This window comes from Perca fluviatilis, chromosome 20 (genome assembly GCF_010015445.1).
Source record: "Perca fluviatilis chromosome 20, GENO_Pfluv_1.0, whole genome shotgun sequence".
In the NCBI taxonomy this organism is placed as follows: Eukaryota; Metazoa; Chordata; class Actinopteri; order Perciformes; family Percidae; genus Perca; species Perca fluviatilis.
The window spans coordinates 29,301,057-29,323,674 of NC_053131.1; the positions used below are offsets into that span (position 1 = coordinate 29,301,057).

Sequence of the window (22,618 nt, forward strand, 5' to 3'; positions counted from 1 at the left end):
TTAAAAGCTTCAGATTCAGAGTAATACAAGTCACATACTGACACCTCAGTGTCTTTTTAAACATTTGTCATTCTTAAGTCAAAGATGCATTCCTAATGTTTTTCAAGCTGTGTTACCTGTTCTCCTGGATGCTGTTGGCAGGTTTATTCTCTTTGTAGGTGTGCTCAGCTGATCGGCGTCCTCTAAAGTGATAGGACAGGGCGTTGAACTGACCCTTGGTTCTGCAGTCTGTTGGGGCCAAACAAAATACAATACACTGTGGTTCAGGCAAAAACAATCACTGACTCATGCTTTTCGTGATCAAGCTATATTTTTGTATTTAATACGATAAAATAGCAGCAATTAAGAACCTAATGACCACACGGAATAAGGGAAACTGGTGCAAGGCAATAATGTTAATCTTTTTCTTTTAAACCCAAACCGAAATACAGCTATCCACCCACGCACATGTATAGACGAAACAGGAAACCATGGCTGCTGATGCCACTTTCTTTCTGCTTCAAAGTGCTGATCTAAGACTCTGAGGCATATTGTGTTACCATGGCTCACTTTCAGGCTACCATCACTGTACCTAGATCAAAGACAATAAAACACGCACACACACACACACACACGGGAGGATGGACAGATGAATGGGATCAGACCCTGTAGTTAGGAGGGCTTCACCTTTATCTGTAAAAGTTTAAAGCTGGCTGCTGCTCAGCCTCAGCGTGCCTTTGATTTACCAGACAAGAGTCTGTAAAAGACAAAGACTATCTAAACACAACAAGACTTCCTATCTCATGCTGATAGACACACATGAGCACACAGATGCACGTCAAAACCCTGCCGATTCCCCCCCCCCCCCCACACACACACACACACACACACACACACACACACACACACACACACACACACACACACACACAGGTGTCCACTCTAAATGGAGCCAAACACAACTGTGAATCTGGCTACAACCTTGCTGACAGACAGACAGAAGCAAGTGCTCCCTCCCTCTTCTTTCTAGCAGGACATTCTGTTTATTAGCTCAGCTCTTCCCTTGTTCATTTTGTCAGGAAGGATGAACGTTGGTGTAAGAATCTGTGATAATAATAATATATATGCATGTATTTATTTTATTTATTTATCCCTGTACATGAACTGATGAAGCTGCCTCATTTCAGTTTAATCTTTTGAAAGTTGAGACCTAGACTTACACCACAGCTAACACACGACGGTTAATACTTTATATCACAGTGTACTGAAATTAAGCGTCTACATCAAGCAAGAATTAATTTAACCAAAATGCAGCACAAAACCATTCTGAATTAACACAAAGGTCAAACAGCCTCCAAATGTACACAGCTGAAATCATTTATTCATTATATATTTATAGTGGCTTAACTCTCTCAGATTGTTAAATGAATGTTTAAAACAAATTTTGGTGCTACATTTATGTGTCCCATGTCAAGTCTTCATTGTATGGAATTGTATTGACTCTAGCAAAGTTGGTGCCTTAAGCCGATACATAGTATATAAAATCATAGCTGTTTGTGGGTAGACTGGAGTGCGTACACAGCCACATGATCTGTTTGCTCTTTTTCACTCAACACTTCTTGCATGACTTCATTAGTGATTAAATGGAAAAAGGTAAAGTTGGGAGGCAGTGGCTGTACTGTATGTTTTACAGGAGGCAGTAAATGGCCACATGTTGTTCCTGCGAGCCCTTTATAAAAGCTCAGGAGATAGGAATTACTAATTATTTAGTACTCATTCAACAAAATTCATCATTACGATTGTGCAATGTTACTTTAATTCCTTAGATTACCTATTCTAATCTAAGCCATTTGCTCATTTTACAACTGATCACATCTCCAAATAAATGATACAAGGCAAACAATCAGTATAAACCCTAATGCTGGTTTATTATAACAGCAAGGGGTGCCTCTTCATTCATCTCCTTTTTGCTTTGTCAGCTGCACCCCCGAAATAGAATGTTTAAATATCCAGGACTTTACTCCAAATACAATCTCGTCTTATTAACAGGAGCAGTCTGTGAAAAGTACAACATAGGTTATGTCACAGGTATTCAGAAAGAGGAGCTGCCTTTTCACTGAAGTGGTGATCCAGCAGAGTAGCAATGGCATGGCATCAATCAAAACATAAAGTGTGCACCCATGTGGAATCCAAGGGTTGTGCAGTGTTGGAATTTGACCAGAAATCAGGATCCTTGTCCACGATGGAGCTACCGAGGACAACGGTAGATAGGGGAGGGTGGTCTGACTGAGATGGACCAGGTGGGTTAGGGGATTTGAAGGACCTTCTGACTGGGGATGCCGGGATCTGGTTGTGTATGGGCTGGATGTAGACGCAGCTTGAATAGCAGACACAGGAAAAGTAGACACAGGGGCCGCAGTAGACACAGTAGTGGGGCGGGGCACAGAAGGTGCAGCTGAGGCATCAAGAAAACTAGCAGGAGGTGCAGGCTAGGATACAGAGTGTGAATGATCTATTGCTGAAGTGAGGGACTTGTACAGCAACGAGAGACAGTGACTGACTGCCTTTCCACCATCCTTGTGAGGTGGCGGTGGCCCAGGGAGCTTTCAGGGGTCACCGGTGAAGCTTTTGCTATATCTGGCTCTCCAACGGTGATAGTACCAAACCAGGGCAGAGTGAAATGCCATCCAGTCTGCCTGGAAGTTGCTAAGACAACCATGGAGTCAATGTGCTGCTCATCTTCCTTGATTTGGCGCAGGGTTAAAATTCTTTGCCCCCCCACCTCAGCCATCCTATAGCTGAGGTGGAGGCAGCTGTTGCATCCGGGCGGAGACGTTAGCTGATGCATGGTGCTGAAGAAAGAGAGAAACGCTTTCCAGTAGTACCAATGTAAGGATACAAAGTAAGGTTGTTAGCCTACTAGCCTGCTGGTCTGCTAACGTTAGCTAACTGGCTAGCAAACTGGTGGACTGGTATGGCTGGTAGGCTAGAGCTAGATCAGCTCTCCTTTTTATTAAAGCAGAGAAAATGTTCCTTGTGCAGGTTGTTTGGAGATGTCTTAGCGGGCTCCCTCGGCCAGAGTCGCTAGAATTTTCCACGTCCAAACTCAGTCCAGGCTCCGCTGACCTAACAGAACGCTTTCAAAACTCCCTCCTTCGGGGTTTTTTAATTTTTTTGAATCAGCCCTTGGAAGGTTTCAGTCGGCAGGTTTCAATCTCAACGCAGCAGACAAGTCATCCGTTTCCCCTTTGTTTGCTCGGACAGGATGGAGGTAGCCAGAATATGAGATATCTATTTAATTAATTTTTGAATTATGGGATATCTTATCCATATTTCCTGTCTTCCTCCACATTTCACACAGTCAGCCTACATTAACACTAGTGACATCTATTTGACATGAGCCATACAGACAGGAGTGATGTCAAGTAAATTGCAGTCAAAGAATAACCTTGTTCCTTTCAAAGGGGGTGTTCTGAATCACAGCATATAACAGGTGATTATTGTGAAGCCAGGCTGCCTTGAGGAAGATGTTATCAAAAGGAAACAAAGGATGTTGAATAGCTTTAATTTTACAAAACAGCCTAGACACTGGACCAGTGTAAGCAAGTGACTGAAACGTCTCTGTTAAACTATGTGTTTTTCCATCATGAAAAAAGGCACAAGCTTTTAAAGATAAGTCAAGATGATGAAAGATGTGAGAGGTAATGGTTTTGTACGTAACTGTGTTCTCAGAGTAAATCACACTAACACTCGATATGGAAATTTCAGCCCGCAGATCTTTTTGTAGCACCTATAATTAATTTTTGCAGCTAATTTGTGTAAATGGATACTGCCATGAAAGAATCTTTGAAACTGAAACTTTATATACCATCACAAATTTACACTGGCTTTGGTTTGTACGCCTCTACAATCTATTGAAATCCAATACAACAGCCTTGCAATGAATAAATCTGTCAAGCTTGTCATGCCCATTTTTTGTGGACTGTCTCAAACACAAGCTGACTCGTGATCATGTTTGAGGCTGTAGTTAGCGGTGTTATAACATTATAACAAAATCTAAAATTACTCTCACCTTCACAGCAGTCCTGCCACATGCGCAGGTCAATGTGAGGGATGTCGTCACAGCTGCTGTAGCCGTGGGGTAGCTTGGCCACTTTGAAGACATCCTGCTGGACGCGTGTGATGTTGTCCCCGTTGTCACACAGCACCCGTGCCAGAGAGGCTTGTTTCAATTGTGTCAGCTGGGCAGGGGAAAACACGCCTGGGTTTTCATACCAGAACCTGAACAAGACAGACAGGTGAAAGGGAAGTTGGGCATTTTTACCTCACACTTTCACATGATGGACAAACACCTGGTAACAATGTTGTATGGCTTTTATTTTACAGAATTTATAAAAGAAATACTGTCAGAGAGGTTTTAAACCCTTAGGCCAGGGGTGTCAAACATATGGCCCGCGGGCCAGTACCGGCCCGCCAAAGGGTCCAATCAGGCTCACTGGATGACTTTGCAAAGTGTGAAAATTGCAGAGAAGTAATTAATTTCAATTCCAAATGTACCACTTTAATCTCAGAGAATATCAGAGTTCAAAGTTTTTTCTCGGAATATTACCCCTCTCTCCCGGGTCCGTAACATTATTTTTTTTCCTACAATGGCCTTAGAACACTGTCGTAGCAGAAGCAACTTGCTGACAAGAAACTTAGAAACAGATAAAGTTTCTGATCTTTCTGGAGTGGTTTACTGCTCTGGCCCACCTGAGATCAAATTAGGGGTACGTGGCCCATGAACTAAAATGAGTTTGGCACCCTTGCCTTAGGCACTGATGGACTGGCCGCTGACTGACAGTTGGGTGTTACATCTGTCAGCCCCCATGAATGGTTATGATTATTGATAAAATAATACTTAGCATTAACAAATTAGAGACTAACCATCAATGTAGGCCATTTATCTTGCACAAGGACTTAATGAAGAAACAAAACCTACAGAAATTCTACATTTTGGTTGTGAACTTTTGAAACTCTGTATTGTACAATTAAAATCATTATTATACCAGTGGTATATAGTATACTATTATATGAAATTATGTGAATATACTAACATTATAAAATTTATATATTAATATAATACTAACAATATACTATTATATTAACGTTATAGTGCATCTGCAGTGGACAGATGTAGATTGAGCTAACATTTGCTCCTTCAAGCCATCCTCCTCCTACGAGCAACACATTCCCCTTATTGTATTTTACATCTATTTTACTAAGTTATTGTTTTGAATATTGTGCAGTGATCTTGTTTACAGTAAGTCGAGCAGAGTCAAAAAGTCAATAAAGCTCAATAAAATGTAACCGTGATATTAATTCATACTATTGATTGATCCTCTAACAAAATATAACCAAAACGTTTTAGTCATTATCAGCCTGATCATATTGCCTATCAGTATCATTTCTTTTCTTTGAGGTCTGTGAATGGTGAGATGTGTTTGCTGCTTGCTCCTGCCTCTGCTTGCATATTTCTGCTGATAATCTTGCTTTCCCTCTAAGAAAAACTATGAGCAACGGCTCTGGATACTTTTAAATCACTGGACTATACATTTTTTATAGACATAGTAGGCTATTGCCATATTTCAAAATTTTTCTGCGTGAGCGTGGGCTACAAATAGCTCAAGCCTGTCCTAAAGTGACTGTAGCTAAAGCTAATTAGCAGCAAGATGCCTCCCTTCTCCATGGAAGACTACTACAAACACCTTCAGAAGATTGCAGTTCTGGAAACCAAAATTTAACAGTTAAAAGTAAATGTGGAAGTGAACAGATCATGTGGAAATGACACCACTTTACCACTGACCCAAAACAATGGACAAAAGCATGCTAACACACGGCTAACTAGCACCAGCAAGACTACAAACAAACAGGAGGGCTATGGAACGGGTAATAAATCAACAAGTGGTAGTCCTCCCTGGAACTCTTTTGGTGCAAACCCTAAGAGTAAATTATTTTCCTGGGAAATGGAAGGATGCCTAGCGGGCAGGACACAGCGCCCTGAGATTTGTGATACGACCGGCTGGCCTGCATTATCATCCAGGCAGAGCGCCTCTTCAACCCCTGTACTTAGTAGGACACAGCCGTGGACAGCTGCAAAAGGGAAAATTAGCAACAAAATGCCTCCCCAACAACTGAGTCTGCAGGTGGAGAACAGATTTGCTGCTCTGCTGCAGGACCCTGGACATAATCTGGATTGCGTCTCACCGACACACAGCAGGGTAAGGACTGAGAGCAATTCTAAAACTAAAAAGCTACAGGGAAAGCTAACGACTGGGCCTCAAACTCTGATTGTGGGTGACTCTGCTCTAAGAGATATCAAAAGCAGTAAAAACACCAAAATACTCTGTTTTCCCAAAGACATGGTGTCTGACTTGACCCAAAGAATCCCAGATATCGTAGCAGCACACCCAACTGTGAAGAACATTTTACTGCACATAGGGTCAAATGATGTTGTAAAGCAAGAGTCTGAAGTGAGTTTATGAATCTGCTGAACACAGTCAGCTCCATAAATGTGAAGGTGTTTATCAGTGGCTCTATACCGCCAGTCAGAAGAGGAGCTGAGAGATTCGGCAGACTGCTGGCACTGAACAGATGGCTTTCAACTGCATGTACCGACCATTCTCTGCAGTTCATTAACAATTTTAACATTTTCTGGGACCGCAGACATCTTTTAAAAAAAAGATGGACTTTTCCTTAACAAGCCAGGAGTAAAGCTGTTCACCTCTAGCCTACTTTACTTTCTGCAACACACATCTACTCCCTCGGCCAAGGGCACGAGACAAGATAAATCAACACAAACAAAACAAGAGGAAGACACAACAAAGTGCGGCAGTGATCCACCACAGCCCCCACCTGAGCAAGGATTTGACCATGGGAGACCACAGAGCAGAGACAAGAAATCTCAACCCCCCTTTCACCTGTCCAACACTCCTCAAACCCCCTTACCAACCCCGACGAGGATCAATCGTCCTCCCCATTCACCCTTTCCCCTGTTTCACCCTGCCACATGATGGGGTTCACTGACCGGATGGAGCAGCTGGTAGATGCTGGAATCAAGTTTGCCCCAATGCCTTCTCCCATCATTCGCCCCCAGCATCAAACTGACTCTGTTTTGACTCAATCACTGAAAGTAAAACGCCAGGTACCTCTGCCCCCTCAAGGACTGCAGCGAACTCCTTCTCTCCAGACTGATAAGTATGCTTGTGTACAAAATGCAACAAGCTTTAACTGATATGTGCTGGGTCCAGGCTGCACGCCTAGTGGCACTCATGACTCTTTCCAGGACAAGCCTGGGCCCTGTGTATTAAATTCTTCTTCAATCTATGTTGTGATAGGTAATAGAAAAAGAATGGTGAATCTGCTAAGTAAGAAAAAGAAGCACTTAACTGCCAACTTAGCAAATTTAGCATCCATTCCTCGTCAGCAACAACCTGTCCCAAAAAATTATTTTAACACAATAGCACTAGCCTTACTAAATGTCAGGTCTTTGGCAGGTAAATCATTTTTATTAATGATTTTATTATTAAGCACAATCTTGATTTTATGTTTTTAACTGAAACCTGGTTAGACCATAATAACAGTGCTGCTGTTCTTATAGAGTCAGCTCCCCCTAACTTCAGTTTTATGAGTGAGCACAGAGTGAATAAGAAAGGAGGTGGAGTCGCCATTTTGTTCAATGACTCATTGCAATGTACTCAAATATCTTATGGAAACTTTGCTTCTTTTGAATATGTGGCTCTTCAGCTAAGACCCTCCCCTCAAGCTATACTTCTAAATATCTACAGGCCACCTAAATACTGTGCAAACTTCTTTGACGACTTTAATGAACTGTTGTCTATAATCTGTATTAACTCTGACCGTGTAATTATTTCTGGTGATTTTAACATTCATGTTGACAACCCCCAGCACCGAGGGACCAAAGAACTGTGTTGCGTTTTTGAGAGCTATGGACAGACTCCGCATGTGACACAGCCCACGCACTATAAGGGGCACACACTGGACTTGATTATCTCCAAGGGTCTAAACATTTCCAAGGTTGTGGTGACTGATGTTGGTCTCTCTGATCATTCCTGTGTTTTCTTTAACGGCACAATCTCGGTGCCCAAAAGTGTTCAAACAAAGTTAATCAGAAAATGGTATATCACTGAAAACACCAGTGAATCATTCATTCAGCTTTTCTCCTCTACACCCGCCCTCACTGGGGCCTCAGTCACTGAGCTTGTAGATAATTTCAACTGTAAAATTACGAATGTTATTGATGCTATTGCTCCCACTAAGATTAAAGCTGTCTCTGGTAAGAAAAGATCTCCATGGAGACATTTTATAGTGGTGAGAACAGAAAAAAAGAGAGTGTCGAAAAGCTGAACGCAGTTGGCGAAAAACTAATCTCCAGGTCCACTACAACACCTATAAAGAGAGACTTCGCATTTATAATTTGGAACTAAGGAATGCAAGGCAGGCCTTTTTCTCTGACATTATTGCCAGAAACAATAATTCACGTGCTTTGTTTGCTACTGTCGATAGATTAACAAACCCTCCAGTACCAGTAATTATCTGAACTATTGTCTACCAAGGCTTGCAATGAATTTGCCTCCTTCTTCACAGACAAAATTCAGAAAATTAGACAAACAGTCAGTGCCGCCATATCAAGTACAGGACATGTGTTGTCACAGTGTTCACGCAAAACAAATTCCAATATGACACAATTTCATACGATCAACCATAAAAACCAGGAGGACATTATACAACATCTGAAAACCTCCTCCTGTTGCCTTGATATTCTACCAACGGGTGTTTTCAAAAATGTCTTCTGATCTTCTACAGATTGTAAACACATCTCTGCTCTCAGGTATTTCCCCACAGGCCCTAAAAACTGCAGTCATCAAGCCACTCCTAAAAAAGAACAATCTAGACACATCACTAATGAGCAACTATAGGTCAATAGCAAACCTTCCATTTTTAAGTAAAATCATAGAAAAAGCGTTTTTTCAACAACTCAACCTTTTATTATCACTAAACAACTGTTTTGATGCCTTTCAGTCAGGTTTTCGACCACACCACAGCACTGAGACGGCTCTTGTTAAAGTATTTAATGACATCCACTTAAACACAGATAGTGGCAAAATTTCAGTCGTAGTATTACTTAATCTCTGTGTGCTGCATTTGATACGGTCGACCACAACATATTACTTGACTGATTGGAAAACTGGGTTGGTCTTTCTGGCTCAGTACTAAAGTGGTTTGAATCCTATTTAAAGAATAAGGACTACTTTGTGTCTATAGGTAATTATACATTTGAGCACAAATATGACGTGTGGAGTTCCCCAAGGCTCAGTTCTGGGGCCTCTTCTGTTCAACATCTACACGCTTCCACTGGCTCAGATTATGGAAAACAACAAAATAAGTTACCATAGTTATGCAGATGACACACAAATTTACATAACCTTATCGCCAGGGAACTATAGCCCAATACAACAACTGAATATGTGCACTGAACAAATTAACGACTGGATGTGCCAGAACTTTCTTAAATTAAATGAAGAAAAAACTGAGGTGGTTGTTTTTGGAGCTAAAGAGGAACAATTAAAAGTCAGCGCTCAGCTTCAAACGACAATGTTAAAACCAACAGACAAAGCCAGAAATCTTGGTGTAGTCATGGATTCAGACCTGGATTTTAAAATCCACATTAAGACAATTACAAAATCAGCCTATTATCACCTTAAACATATATCACGTATATTAAAGGACTTATGTCTCAGCAGGATTTGGAAAAACTTGTCCATGCTTTTATCTTCAGTAGACTTGACTACTGTAACGGTGTCTTTACAGGTCTCCCTAAAAAAATCAATCAGACAGCTGCAGCTGATTCAGAACGCTGCTGCCTGAGTCCTCACTAAAACCAAGAAAGTGGATCACATCACTCCAGTACTGAAGTCTCTACACTGGCTTCCAGTGCCTCAAAGAATTGATTTCAAAATACTTTTGCTGGTTTATAAATCACTACACGGTTTAGGGCCAAAATACATTTCTGATCTGCTACTACACTATGACCCACCCAGACCTCTCAGGTAGTCTGGGACAGGTCTACTTGTTGTCCCCAGAGTCAGAACTAAACAGGGGGAAGCAGCATTCAGTTTTTATGCTCCACATATCTGGAACAAACTCCCAGAAAACTGCAGGTCCGCTGCAACTCTCAGTTCTTTTAAATGAAGGCTGAAGACCTTTCTTTTTGATGTTGCCTTTCTTTAAATAACCCATTTTATCTGCTTTTATATGTTTAACTGTTTTAACTGCTCTTTATTTAAATTCTTATCATTTTTTTATACTGAAGTTGACACTGTATGACATTCTATAACTGCTCTTTAATGTTTAATTTCTTATACTGCACTGTAACTTTTATTCACATATTTTATCTCTCAGTTCTTTGGGGTTCTAGTTAGATCTATTAATAGAATTGAATTTATGATTATTCCAGTGAGATTTTGCAGAAACGGACATATTTCTGATTAATTCTTTGATATGGGTGTGACAATAGATTTCAAAAGAGACAGGCTGTGGACTGTCAACAAAGTTAGTTTGATAACTAACAAAAGGGTCTGAAGACCAAAACAATTACAATTGAACAGAAATAGTCTGAGAAACTATTAAATTAAGAATAAAATGAATAGTCTATGAAACTAGCATGTTTCCTGACTATTAGAGACGGTCTGAAGACCGTTCCGGGTTTTGCAAGGTTTGCCGAAGAAAAGAACTAAGCCTTGTGGGGACGACTGCATTGAAAATTGAAAAAGAGTATACTAAAGCTTCTGTAACTATGGGGAATGAAACCTCCATGTGAAGCATCAGGACCCATTGTTGGTGAGATGAACCATAAATATTGACCGAACTGCTTGAGATGTCTGACATATTGCTCCTTTCATTAATTAACCTATTTTATCTGCTTTTATATGTTTAACTGTTTAAACTGCTCTTTATTCGCATATTTATCTCTCAGTTCTTTAAATTCTTATACTGCACTGTAAAATGTATTCTTGTCTTTTAAATTGGTTTTAATTGTTTTCCAACTGCTCTTTCATGTTTTATGTAAAGCACTTTGAATTGCCCTGTTGCTGAAATGTGCTATATAAATAAAGCTGCCTTGCCTTGCCTAGATGTGTTGTGACCTTACTGTACCTGTCTCCATCTTGCAGGCGTTTGAACTGAGTTGTCAGCAGACACATGAGGGTGGGCCCCAATCTACTGCCAGGGACCAGGTCTTCAGCCATCAGTGCAGGAAACAGATCGATGTTCAGAGGAGTGCCATACAGCCTGCCGCACAGGAACAACAGTCAGGGACACTAAACTATGTAAATATATTACAATCCAGTAGGGCTGCAACTATTATATTAATTGTTGATTATTTTCTCCATTAATCAATTCGTTGTTTGGTCTATAAAATGTCAGAAAATGTCGATCAATGTTTTCCAAAGCCCAAGATGATGTCCTCCAATGTCTTGTTTTATCCACAACTAAAATATATTTAGTTTATTGTAATAGAGTGATGAAACTAGAAAATATTCACATTCATGAGAATTGTTACTTTTCATAAAACATTACTCAAACCATTTAATCGATTCAAATAATAATCAAATCAAAATAGTTGGCGATTAATTTAATAGTTGACAACTAATTGATTAATCGTTGCAGCTCTGCAATCCAGAATTATTATGGAGCACAACCTTCCCTAAAATGAATATCAGTCAAACCAGGCCATAATTACCTCTGCAGTTTGTCTCTGACAGTTGGATTCTTAATTTCATTCCTCAAGTCATCAAACGTCTGAGCTGAGGTCAGGTTACAAAAGGTCCTGTAATCATTGTAAGGTGGTATACCATGATCCCTTCCTCTCTGTATATTCATGGCAGCCAGGTCCAGAGCCACAGCGTGGGCCATGGAGAACAACCTCTCTGTCAGCTCTGTATTCAGCATCTGTGTGGTAACCCGCATTTTACCAGCGACGCCAAAGAGCCCACGAAGGAGTGGGTCAATTCCGCCCTCATTCACGATGCGGAACGGAGAGAAGAAGGCCCGGTGCAAGGAGATGTGTCCCTGGGGGATCGGCTGGAAGTCCTCGTCTAACCTGTAGAGTATTGGGTTGATGAGGGTGTGCCCGAAGCGGAAGGCAGCAGTGGCGAAAGCATTGAGGATGCCGGTGTTAATATTTGGGTTGTAACCAGTGTATGGACCCATCAACTTCATGCCTGCCTCACCCAGGATCTAGGAGATGGGAAAGGGAATTTAAATGTCTTTCTACTTATCATCTTTTTTTGTCCTTAAAGGAACACGCCGACTTATTGGGAATTTAGCTTATTCACCGTAACCCCCAGAGTAAGACAAGTCGATACGTACCCTTCTCATCTCCGTGCGTGCTGTAACGCTGTCTGACGGCTCCAGCATTAGCTTAGCCCAGCACAGATCCTGCAGGTAACTGGTTCCAACTAGCCTACTGCTCCGAATTGTGACAAAAGTGACAAAATAACGCCAACATGTTCCTATTTACATGTTTTGATTTGTCACAGCGTGTACAAAAAACAACGTAACATGAAACACAGCCATCTTCTATCCGTAAACAAACCGGGAACTATATTCTCAGACAGGCTTGCTGCGAGCATATCACTCCGCCCAAGTACTATATTCTTCCGCCTGAGAATATAGTTCCCGGTTTGTTTACGGTTCAAAGATGGCTGTGTCTCATGTTACGTTTGTTTTTGTACACGCTGTGACTCTACAAATCACAACATGTAGGCGTTATTTTGTCACTTATTCGGAGCAGTAGGATTACTGGAACCAGTCACCTGCCTGTTCTATTATGGGCTGATGCCGCTGGAGCCGCCCGACAGCTTTACAGCACGCATGGAGATGAGAAGGGTATGTATCGACTTGTCTTACTCTTGGGGTTACGGTGAATAAGCTAAATTTCCAATAAGTCGGCGTGTTCCTTTAAGGTTTATTTGTATAGTGACAAGTATGTGCCACATGCCACATAATGTATAACCTAAGGTAATTTGCAATGCCTGTCCCTAGATGGGCCTTTAAAATACATAAAAGTCAACAACAAATACATCAAAGACACTAATTCAACAATAGATACATACATTAAAATGCAAAACTTAGAACAAAAAATACAGACGAAACAATACACAAGACAGACTTAGACAATAAAGCACCATGAAACAGAAAGAACCAGATCATTCATGACTGCTCCCTCTTCATGTCGAAGTTTAAAATGATCCCAATCAGCATCTAGTTTGAGTTCACTAGGTAAGGAATTCTGTTTCTCTGAATAAGGATTTATGTTAGGGCACCTTATTATTGCTACTATAGTATCAGTATAAATGATGGAAAGTTTTAAGCGTTGAAATAATTAGAAAAACAGATAAACAGAAAAATGGAGAAACATTAAACAAGATGACAGCTGTTACCTTTGGCAACCAGTGACTGTAGGTAATGTGCTGCATCTGGGCCCCCACTATCTTCCTGGCCTCGTGGTAGATGGTGTCCCCGTCCCAGTGGGGGTTAAGTCTCAGTAGCTCTGTAGCTATGCGGTTGTGTTCCCTGAACCACACCGTGTGCATAGAGGTCAGACCAAGCTGCTCATTGGCACGGTGATCTCCAGCTAAGAAACATGGAATTGGACTCTCATTTTCATCCCTCATACACTCAGTGGGTGGGCCACTAGCAAATGGCAGAAGTGGCTTCCCTGTTCGCTGGATGATACCTTGCCGGAGCAGGCCCCTTTGGCTGGCCAAATCGCGAATTTCCTCAGATTCATGGCGTGAGCTGCCGTAGACATTTGACGCATCGACGTAAGAGGTCAGCTGGTTGATTTGCTCTCTTGGATATACGCTGTTCATGAGAAGAGAAGTCATGCCGCTGCCGCATACAGGGCTGGATCGGACAAAGAACATGCAGCGGGTGCCACTTCGCAGCTGCCGTGGGTCATTGGGTGGGAACTGGATTGGGAAGCATGGTGGGTCATTGCTGCAGACCTGAGTACACAGCTGGCCGTCGGAGAACCGTGACTGGCTGAGGGCCATCACTGTTGAGTCCAAGTCGTGGTCTAAGAACTGACCCCACTGCATCAGCATGTGAGTGTAGCGATCATCAGGAGTGATAGTCTCTGTTCCAATCATGGTCGTGGAAACCAACCTCGGCAGAGGTAGCCTGTATCCATTATGCAGCTGCTCAGTAGCACCCCTTGGCAGGTTAAAGCCATTATCATACACTGACTTCAGGAGTCGTTCGAAGGCAGTGAGTGAGGCACCCCACATAGGGTGCTGCAGGTTGTTGCACGTCCCATCGTGGCTGCGGTACTTCTGGTGGAAACAAATGTCAGAGCAGTTGTTGAAGCGACGGTGGGCTGTGCAGCCTGACAGGTTGGCAATCACATCCAGAAAGTGAGGGGACACCAGGTCGTTGTAGCGGAACGCTGTGGGAAAGCAACATAAATTCAACATATGCAGAGGCTGGATAAATGTTAAAAAGGCTTAAGATTTCTGATAATAAATTCATATAAAACTTGCAAATATTTGAAGTAAAGTACAACATCATCCAAACCGTCAATTAGGGTATGCAGTAACCTAGTGTCTGTTAATATGATTTACATACAATTCAAATATTTTTATAGGAGACCGAGAACAGAAAGGACCTCCTGTCCCAAGGGCACAAGTTGCAGTATTTCACTAACCTGCCCTGGCTTGCTTTGCTATGTGAGAGCTCCACTGTGCAGCATCAATGTGTATGTGTGTTATGGTTATGCAAGAGAACAAGTGTTAAGTGTGTGCGGCCAACCTCAATAAGGGTTAGGTGAGACTTCCTATCTAAATGGCAAAACCTGCTACCAGCTCTACCCCCAATTCTCTCACTTTACACACATTATTGGTGTGTGTGGTTCTGTATGTAAGTGTGTGTGTGTGTGTGTGTGTGTGTGTGTGTGTGTGTGTGTGTAGACAGAGAATTTGGCAAACTGTGGTGTTGCCCTCTCAGATAAAATAGAGATACAATAAAAACAGTCTGTCAGAAAACTCTCTGTTAGCTTGGTTTGGGGCCAGTGCAACATTGAACACTTGGTTGTTTGCCTAAGTAATACAAACACTGTCTCTCTCTCTCTCTCTCTCTCTCTCTCTGATCATTTTTCACAGTGCTCTATTTGTCTTTCATCTTCCGCCAACACTGCCACCTGAATCTTTCCGTCTTGACAGCCTGCAACTCTTTTTTTTTTTTAACATACCATTACTAATTTTTCTTTATAAATCTAATCTAATTATTGTTCTTTAATTCAGGTGACATTTTCCAAAGCACCACACATGAGACACCATTTCCCAAAACACAGTCTCTGGACCAGCAAATTTGACTGTTGTACTTTTAAATTGAACCCTCCATTACAATGAGTACTTTAATGCACCATAAATCCATGCACACAGTATATGAATGCAAACATGTACAGATGTTTATGCATATAAACTTACAACTCATCCCATGCTCTCCCAATCTCCCAACATGCATGCATAATTGAGACAAAATGTACACCAACTCACACACCACCTTAAAAAATGTGTCCTGTGCTCGGCAGTGACTGTAGTTTAAGTGTTGTGTGGTGTGACATAGGGCTAATAAAACTGTTTACAGGCTCCTCGTCAACTGCTCCATGATTATGTCTCTACGCCTCGGGTCATGCTTAAGCGAAAATGGCATACAGATGGAGCGCCTATACACAGCCAAATGTTGCTCACAATGACATGGTAATTCACAGAGTGGTTGAGAATTGAATTAATTGTTGCATGAGACTGTGCTTAGGAAACTGGAATCCACAGTGAGACTTTAGCAGAATGTTGTATTTTCCACCCATCCATCAGCTACATGTGCTCATCCTCGAGGGTTGCAGAAAATTGACATTTGTCAAAACTAATATTACTAAGATAAACAATAAATATGCACAGTATGTATGCATATATATATCTGTATTAGGATGAATTGTAACAGTGTGTGTGTCCATTGATCGGTACATAGTCCAGTGCAACCCAGAGATTTAATTGAATTACACGCCTTGTATTGGCCATCGACTGTAGCTTTCCTCGCCTATTGCCTTTTTAAATCTTACCTAACGAGAGCGGAACAGATGTAAACACTGTTTAAACTTTTGAAAGTGGAAACCTATATATAAAAACATATCTGAAGTTTCTTCCAACAAAGTATAGTGCGAGTGTGGATCGGCATTATGACCGCAGAGATTTAAATATTTTGGACTTCTATAGGCGAACAACCAAAATAGATTAGCCACAGACTAAGGGGCAAATTCACAAAGAACGGATTGCGGCAGATAGCACCATGGATTACGCGTCACTTGCAACCGTCTCAAGGTCTGATTCACAAAAGATAATTGTGCTAATGATATTACAGCGCAAACATGCCAATAAAGTTTTGCAGCTGAGTGTAATTTGCCTTTTTTGTGTCCGTTTGCAATTATCCATGTGGCAAAGTATAAATGTTGCCTTTGTGCCAAGAACAGAGTCGGCAGACGAATGGCAGAGAGAAAAAGAAATGTTCAGACTGCGAGCTACAGGTCCTGACTGACGAGGTGCAGAGGCATTCCTGAAAACTTCAGGCAAGGAATTTAAATGTGACAGAAAGAAATGAACGTCCGTCAGTGCAGTTTGAGGTGCATTTCAACCTTTGCAGGTGGTTTGAGAATTACGAGGTTTCTTTCGGTCTCATTTGTGCAGATTTAGCGCCCGCAAAAGCAGCCTTTCTTGAATTTGCCCCCGAATGTGCTTCTGAACTTAAGCCTGGATCAGCATCTTACATCGGGACATATGAAGGATGATGCGCTCACTTACTGACGTACTGAAGTGCGTTTGAACTGCAATGCAACTAGGTCAGAAAAAAAGTGTATGATCTACAAAGTCAGTACTACGAATCTTTGAACTGAATGGAGAGATTCCAGTCAGCAAAGTGATTTGTGATTTCCACTTCTATTGTCAGGAGCAACTTGAGTCTACAGAAAACAAGATGAAAACCATTTTGTCTAGATGATGTCAGACTCATTCAAACGCAAACCAATTAATCATTTCCTCCAAGCATTAAGCTGTTATAGTGGTTAATTCCCATGCTACATGTATGAATGCAGCATAATCAACAGAAATGGTGTGCCAAAGGCTCCACCCAGCAACACCAGTAAACCAGAGAGCAGACTCTCATGGGCCCTCCGAAGTTGTTCACACCCTGACAGAAAGCAGCGGTACTTGGCTTTCTCCAGCTACAGAGCGCTCACACACAAGTTGCCTGTAAGGACATGACACTCTCCTTCATTGTGATGCAATATCAATATTACTATACAGTAAGTGATGTAATAAAGAAAGAAAGTTAAAGAAACTATTTTTGAATTTTAGAAGGTCAGTGCTATACAACAGCTCAATGTTTGTGGTTGCCAATGTTTGGTTTGTGTAGAAAAATAACCTCATCGGTGTCACACACTAAGTCAAAGTGTGATTTTAATTATCACGAGCATCCACAATCTTAAAAAAAAAAAAAAAAACGTAATATGGAGTTTGACAATTTCAAAGAATTATGTAAATGAAGACGTCAAAGTCACTACTTAGAGCTTAGACAACATTTACGGTAAAATATGCACACAATGATGGAAAGAAACAAAAGGTACGCCAGCCTGGTTTGGCCCCTTTTAGTAGCAGTACAGAATATTCGGTTATAAGACTCACCGGTGCCGTTGGTGTCGACCATGAGACCCTGGTTGACATGGTTCTGGATGAGCAGAAGAGTCTGCTCGAAGATCTCCCCGGCACGCGCCTGCTCCACTGTGTAGGGGTCACGTGGATACCGGAAAAGAGCTAGCAACTCTCCTGGGGTACGAGGCTGACTGGAGGGATGAGGGATAGAGAGATGTTGTAAGGGAGTGGGGAGAGAACAAAAGCGTGATGGAGATACAATGGATATGATGTTATGTGTCGAGACATTTGATTATCAAATGACGTTCTTCTGGGTACTTTTTTTCTTCCTCTTTATTTTCCAAATGAAGGAAAAGCAGGCAGAGCTTTCTCTGACACCCTAGAAAATGTCTTGGCTGCAGCTAGAGACACGTTCAAATCGGAAGAAGGCCAAAACATGCACAAATGCCTTTGTCATTTCACTCATGAGTTGGATCTCTATCCATCATCACTGAATTTGTGTGCATGACTGTGTGTTGTGCCTGCTTTCGCTCCCTATTGAAGTCTACTGGACTACTTTACCATCACCTTAAAATACTTTTTTAAACACACATTCATTTGGACTTCACTGGTAAACCATTAAGACATGTGCCAGATCCACACATGTTCAACCCAGACCAAGATGAAAACCAAAAAACATAAATTGTCTCATTTGGCAAGCACATTTGGATTATGACATAATGCATGTATAAGCCAAGTTACTATTGAAACATGAACACTTTATTTGAAATTTTAATGGGTTGAAAACATTTTTGGCAAAAATCTGTGGAGTTACGTAGCTTTTTATTGGAATTCCGTTACAGCAGCAACACACTCCAAATGCATATTTAGTCTATAGTGAACATAGAAGATACAGTACATGTAGAATATACAAGATATTAAATATATAATAATTTTAATTATTTATCATATTATAGTGCAACACATTTTTATTTTTTTAGTACACAGAGGGCTAGATTTATCAAGCCGTTTGCGCCTGTTTCCAGGCGCTAATTGGTCGCAAAGACGGACGTAACCGATGCGGTCTATTTACAAACAGGGCGCACTTGGGTAAAATCGCAGATTGTCTGCCACATGAGCGAGAAGAGACAAGTTGCACTTTCAATATGCGTTCGTGGGAGGGTCGTGGGGAAAGTGGGAGTTCCACCCAAAAGGTGGGAGGATAAGCGCAAAGTGCACCTAATTATATATTCCGTGGTATTTACAAAGACTGTCAGTAAGAGCGGCCTCTATTCTGCGGGGGAAATTCTCCGCCTCTTAAAAGCAGGTCTAAACCAGCCGCAATCGAAGTTTCCTCGTAAATCTTTATGCCGCTGGTGAAATGGCAACAGTAATTTGAGCAAGGAAGCGACATAGGCGAGGGCTGAAAATATTTTAACACAAGAATCACACTTTGTCAGTGAACACAACATGATTTAGCGTTACAGCAGCCATGCGATATTAGAGTTACTGGAAGAACTCAAAGATGAAATTGAATCTCCCACTCAGCGTTCACATCCCATTCCAGCAGTTGTTAAACTCCTCGCTACATTACAAATATTGGCATCAGGATCATTTCAAACAGTCATAGCATCAGCAGTGGGAATATCGCAGTCTGCACTCAGCCATATCATAGCACAAGTACCGCTTTGCTACAGCGCAATTTACGGTATAGTGGGCGGAGAAAGACGCCGATTGCCTGATGGGTGTCAGGGTTGATAAATACTACGCAAAATGTGGAAGCATAGCGTGCGCTATTACCGAACTCGCATAAACAGACGCAGCGCAAACTGCGCTAGTGTTAGTAAATTAGGCCCACTGTACTTTGCAAATCAGGACTGGAGTGTTTTACATAAATTCCTTCGGTGGTAAAATTCATTTTTTACACCATTTTCAACATTGTTGTGGCTGGGAGAGCTGTTGTCAAGACTCATCAATGCGTTGAAATTATTGTTTTCGTGCTGGCGTCACAAATGCAATTTGTTTCTAGAATGAACAGCTGCTGCCATCAACATACAACACTCAAGGTCCAACTGTCTGACACGGACCCCTATTTTCCACCAGGCGCGTCTGCGCTGCGTTCCGGATGTGACCCCCGCGAGCCAATCGCGACCATTCATTTTAACCAACAGCGTCACGGCATGTCCCAGAACAATAAAAGCTCTGCTTCCGAGATGCTCCTGGTGCGGTATGGCGCGTGGCGGAGGACGGAACAAAACCGCGGCGCAGCTGGAACGCAGCACAGACGCGCCTGGTGGAAAATCTGGGTGATCAAACTTTGTGAGTAACAAGTTATACTATCTTTTCTCCCGATACGCTCTCATTCTCCAATGTCATTCTGGTTTCTCGTTATTTCCAAACCATATTTTAAGACCCTGGTGCCATCAGCCAAGGAGGAGGCTGCCTCTTAATCTGTGATTGTCATTAAAGAGAGCTGGAAATCCCCTCATCTCAGTTCAGGTTACCACTATGTGTTCATGTATGCATTTCTCTTCTTCATGTGTTTCTATGAGTTTGTGCAGTGTATTTGTGCATGCATGTGTGGGCAGAGTGCATGTGTGTGCATGCCAAGGAAAACACAGCTGCTAACCACATCATTCAACAGGACGGAAACACTTATAAGCTATATTGAAACCACCTACATATCTAACAGTGACAGAGTGCAACGAAAACTCCGCTGGACAAACAAAGAATTCAAGACCAAATCATTTCCTTTATATTCTCGGAAATGATTACGTCGATGCACCGATGAAAAAAACATTGATAAAGATATAATGAAAAGCTGTTAAGTAGCAATCACAAATATTGACTGCAGCTGTCAGACTAAATGGCTGTCAGTACTGCGCCCTGAGGCACCATTTCTATTTGGAGCACTCTGGTCTGCAACTTTAAAAACTGCATTCGTGCACTGAAACGGGAAAGAGCAGCAGTGTTAGCAGCCCTTCTGAATGGCCACACTCTTTCCCTGAAGGCTCTGACTCAGACTTAGAACATGCAAGTCATGTGCCAAGATGATGTGAGACAAGCCATTTGTATTCTAACTTTGGCCCCATGAGCTTGTAGCTCTGGACTGAGTCTGTACAGAGCAAAATAGTTCAATTGCAAAAGAACTAATGACATTAAGTTGTTGCAGATTAGGCTCTCATTTGCTTCATTACAATCTATATTAAATATGCATTTCATTTTAAGACATTTACATTTCTAAAGTGCAATATAGCGAAAATAAATAAAAATAAATGAAATGTGCTACTGTATATGAGTGCTCATTTTAATTTAAAAAGTATATTCTTTGGAACTGCATGAAGTTGTAGACTTAGCGGCTATTAAAAGTAAGTCTAATCAAACGCACTGGCTGTACACAACCTTTTCTCCATAGCAGATGTAGAGTAAGAGAGAACATATACTGCAAATCAGAACCACATGATATTGTGAATGCTAGCCTCTCCATTTATGTGGTCAAACCCCCAAATTCTGTTCTCAGCTGATTATGATATGTTACGAATATGGGGGAATGAGAGTGTGAAATGTACAGTAAATATTAAGCACAATCTTAATTTGCACTGCAATTTTAGTATAAGATTACATATGTTCGCCATAATAAGTGAAGCCTTTATTTTACACTATTCCTTACCATGAACACATAATGAACAGCATAGCATACTGATCCAATCATTTTAGGAACTTACATAAGTGTAAAGACCTACAATAAGAGACAATGTGTGTGTTTATTGTGTGAGTTTGCTCTTACCCATCAAAGAGACGTCTCCTTGTTGACTCAATAGCACTGTCCACATTACGGATGGCTAACTCTATGGACGTGCTCACAAAGGTGTCCCCCTCTCTGCTGACTGCAGGAACTGTTGTCACACAGACACAGACACACAGGCTGATTAGAACCAAGTTGAACTAAGTTAAAAGATCTAATCAAAAAATGTTTGGAGCTGCAACTTTACTGGGGCATATGCAAGGTTGCTCAACATAATTAACAAAAAAAGCAGAAAATGTATTTTCTACTTTCTCACTTAGTGTTTTAGTCATTTAAATGTTAACAAAAAAATAAAAAATAAATAATAATAATAAATATATATATATATATATATATATATATATATATATATATATATATATATATATATATATATATATATATATATACACACACACACACACACACACACACAAACATACATGAGGCTAACAGGGGCCAAAACACATTTAGGGGATAAAAACAAAGGTTGGAAAATAGAGCTCAGGTTCCTGTAAGTGACTGAACCTTTTAAGGTGCTGCACTTCAGCTTCCCTCCTCAAGTTGGAATGAACACACTTCTGGCACAATTCTTCATCTTAGTGTGCCATTGAACACAGTGAGATTGTGACGTGAGGACAACAACAACTGAGCATATTTATACAGTTTATGGTTCACAGGCTGGTAACCTGACTCTGCCAGATGGATTGCTTCGCATTTGCTCGGCATATCCATCTGGGAACTTTCCGTTGGAGAACTTTTGGGAAGGGATGAAAATACTGGATAGCTGATTGGATAAACCATCTGTCTATCACTACCTATGTTGGTGATAGACGGGCCAAATCAACCAATCAGATCAAACTCTTGCCTAAACCAGTCAGGAGAAGAGCAAAAACATCTTTTCCTCCGAGAAAAGCCTCCAGTGCCGTTCTTTGCTCCTCTTTCAATGAAGGAATACTTTGTAATTCGGATAAAACTTGGGCGATAGCTACGCTCATCTCATCCGTGGAAGCTGCCATGTTGTTTAGGCTGAACGGTCGCTTCTTGTTGCGTCACAACTAAACCTGCCTCAAAACCAACGCTGATTGGTAGGTTGTTTGGCGAACGGCTCCAA

At 41.3% G+C, this 22,618-nt stretch overlaps 1 protein-coding gene across 2 annotated transcripts in view; it reads right to left on the reverse strand.

The window, feature by feature from the left end:
• The window catches only part of LOC120549302 (peroxidasin), a 68,516-nt gene that overhangs the window by 4,561 nt on the left and 41,337 nt on the right, over nt 1–22,618 (reverse strand). For both annotated transcript variants that reach the window (XM_039786122.1, XM_039786121.1), the window contains 7 exons: nt 21,508–21,616; nt 17,775–17,932; nt 13,482–14,488; nt 11,780–12,276; nt 11,194–11,328; nt 4,052–4,260; nt 117–228 (listed from right to left, as the gene is read on the reverse strand). In XM_039786122.1, coding sequence (XP_039642056.1) covers nt 117–228; nt 4,052–4,260; nt 11,194–11,328; nt 11,780–12,276; nt 13,482–14,488; nt 17,775–17,932; nt 21,508–21,616 — 2,227 coding nt within the window. The remainder of the gene's footprint in view (nt 1–116; nt 229–4,051; nt 4,261–11,193; nt 11,329–11,779; nt 12,277–13,481; nt 14,489–17,774; nt 17,933–21,507; nt 21,617–22,618) is intronic.